At 43.8% G+C, this 875-nt stretch overlaps 1 protein-coding gene across 1 annotated transcript in view; it reads left to right on the top strand.

The window, feature by feature from the left end:
• LOC119589422 overlaps positions 1–875 on the top strand; it is an 18,059-nt gene that overhangs the window by 14,613 nt on the left and 2,571 nt on the right. Inside the window, exon 9 of the mRNA XM_037938030.1 lies at positions 49–874. Coding sequence (XP_037793958.1) covers positions 49–874 — 826 coding nt within the window. The remainder of the gene's footprint in view (positions 1–48; position 875) is intronic.

Below are 875 nucleotides of genomic sequence, written 5' to 3'. Positions count from 1 at the left end.
TTCGGATTATGTAACGGCTATTAAAATTAATACATCATTTCTGTATAGATGCTACACAAGCTACTTCATGGAGAGGATTGGGAGTCTACAATAACCAAAGACGTCGAAAATCACACGCTTACGATTACATCAGGCCAAGGTGGACTCTCTCTCCACGAATACCAAGGGAGTTCTGGTGTATTAGTGGCATCTAGTTACGATTATTTTCCCCTGCCAAAGGCAAGCTACAGAGAACTAGATGCAAACCTGTGCACCAATAAGTCGTCTAGACGGAGCGCTTTGACTTTTCCTACGTGCATCACCCAACACAGTACCACGGAAAAAGGAATATCAGCCAATGATGATTTTGGTAGAAATTCCTGGGAGATGACATGCCTAGGCCAATCGACTCGACAGTCACACTTCGATGACAAGCAGTTAACCTCACATCAAGAATATCCGCTTCACCAGGAATATTCTGTACATGTAATACCTCAGCAAAAACAGACATCTCAGTGCTTGCAACTTACAGAGCAGTATTCGGTTCAGCATATGCAAAATATCAATATGCATTCTAAGCAACAGCTTCGATATTCTATACAGAGAAAAGACTCAGAGACACTGGCAAATACACCTGGAGAGAGATCAGAGCAGCAGTCTGGAAATCTGCATTCCGAAGCAAACGTTCCCATGTTTCCATCGCCATATTTCGATCAGCTTCCCAGAGCGTGCTCTCTTACTGCCTCACTTCCCTGTAACGATAAGTGTTCGGGAATGGTAGACTGTGTCGAAGGTCGAAGTCATAATACTAAGAATAGTACCTACATGAACTCTCCTGACCATGAATACTGTCGGCGACGCTGTAATCCAAAACATAAGACAGGCCAGCAAGCGAG

Source organism: Penaeus monodon, chromosome 25 (genome assembly GCF_015228065.2).
Source record: "Penaeus monodon isolate SGIC_2016 chromosome 25, NSTDA_Pmon_1, whole genome shotgun sequence".
NCBI classification, from domain to species: Eukaryota; Metazoa; Arthropoda; class Malacostraca; order Decapoda; family Penaeidae; genus Penaeus; species Penaeus monodon.
The sequence above is the reverse complement of the archived record's forward strand: the minus strand, read 5'-3'. Positions and strand labels throughout refer to the sequence as shown.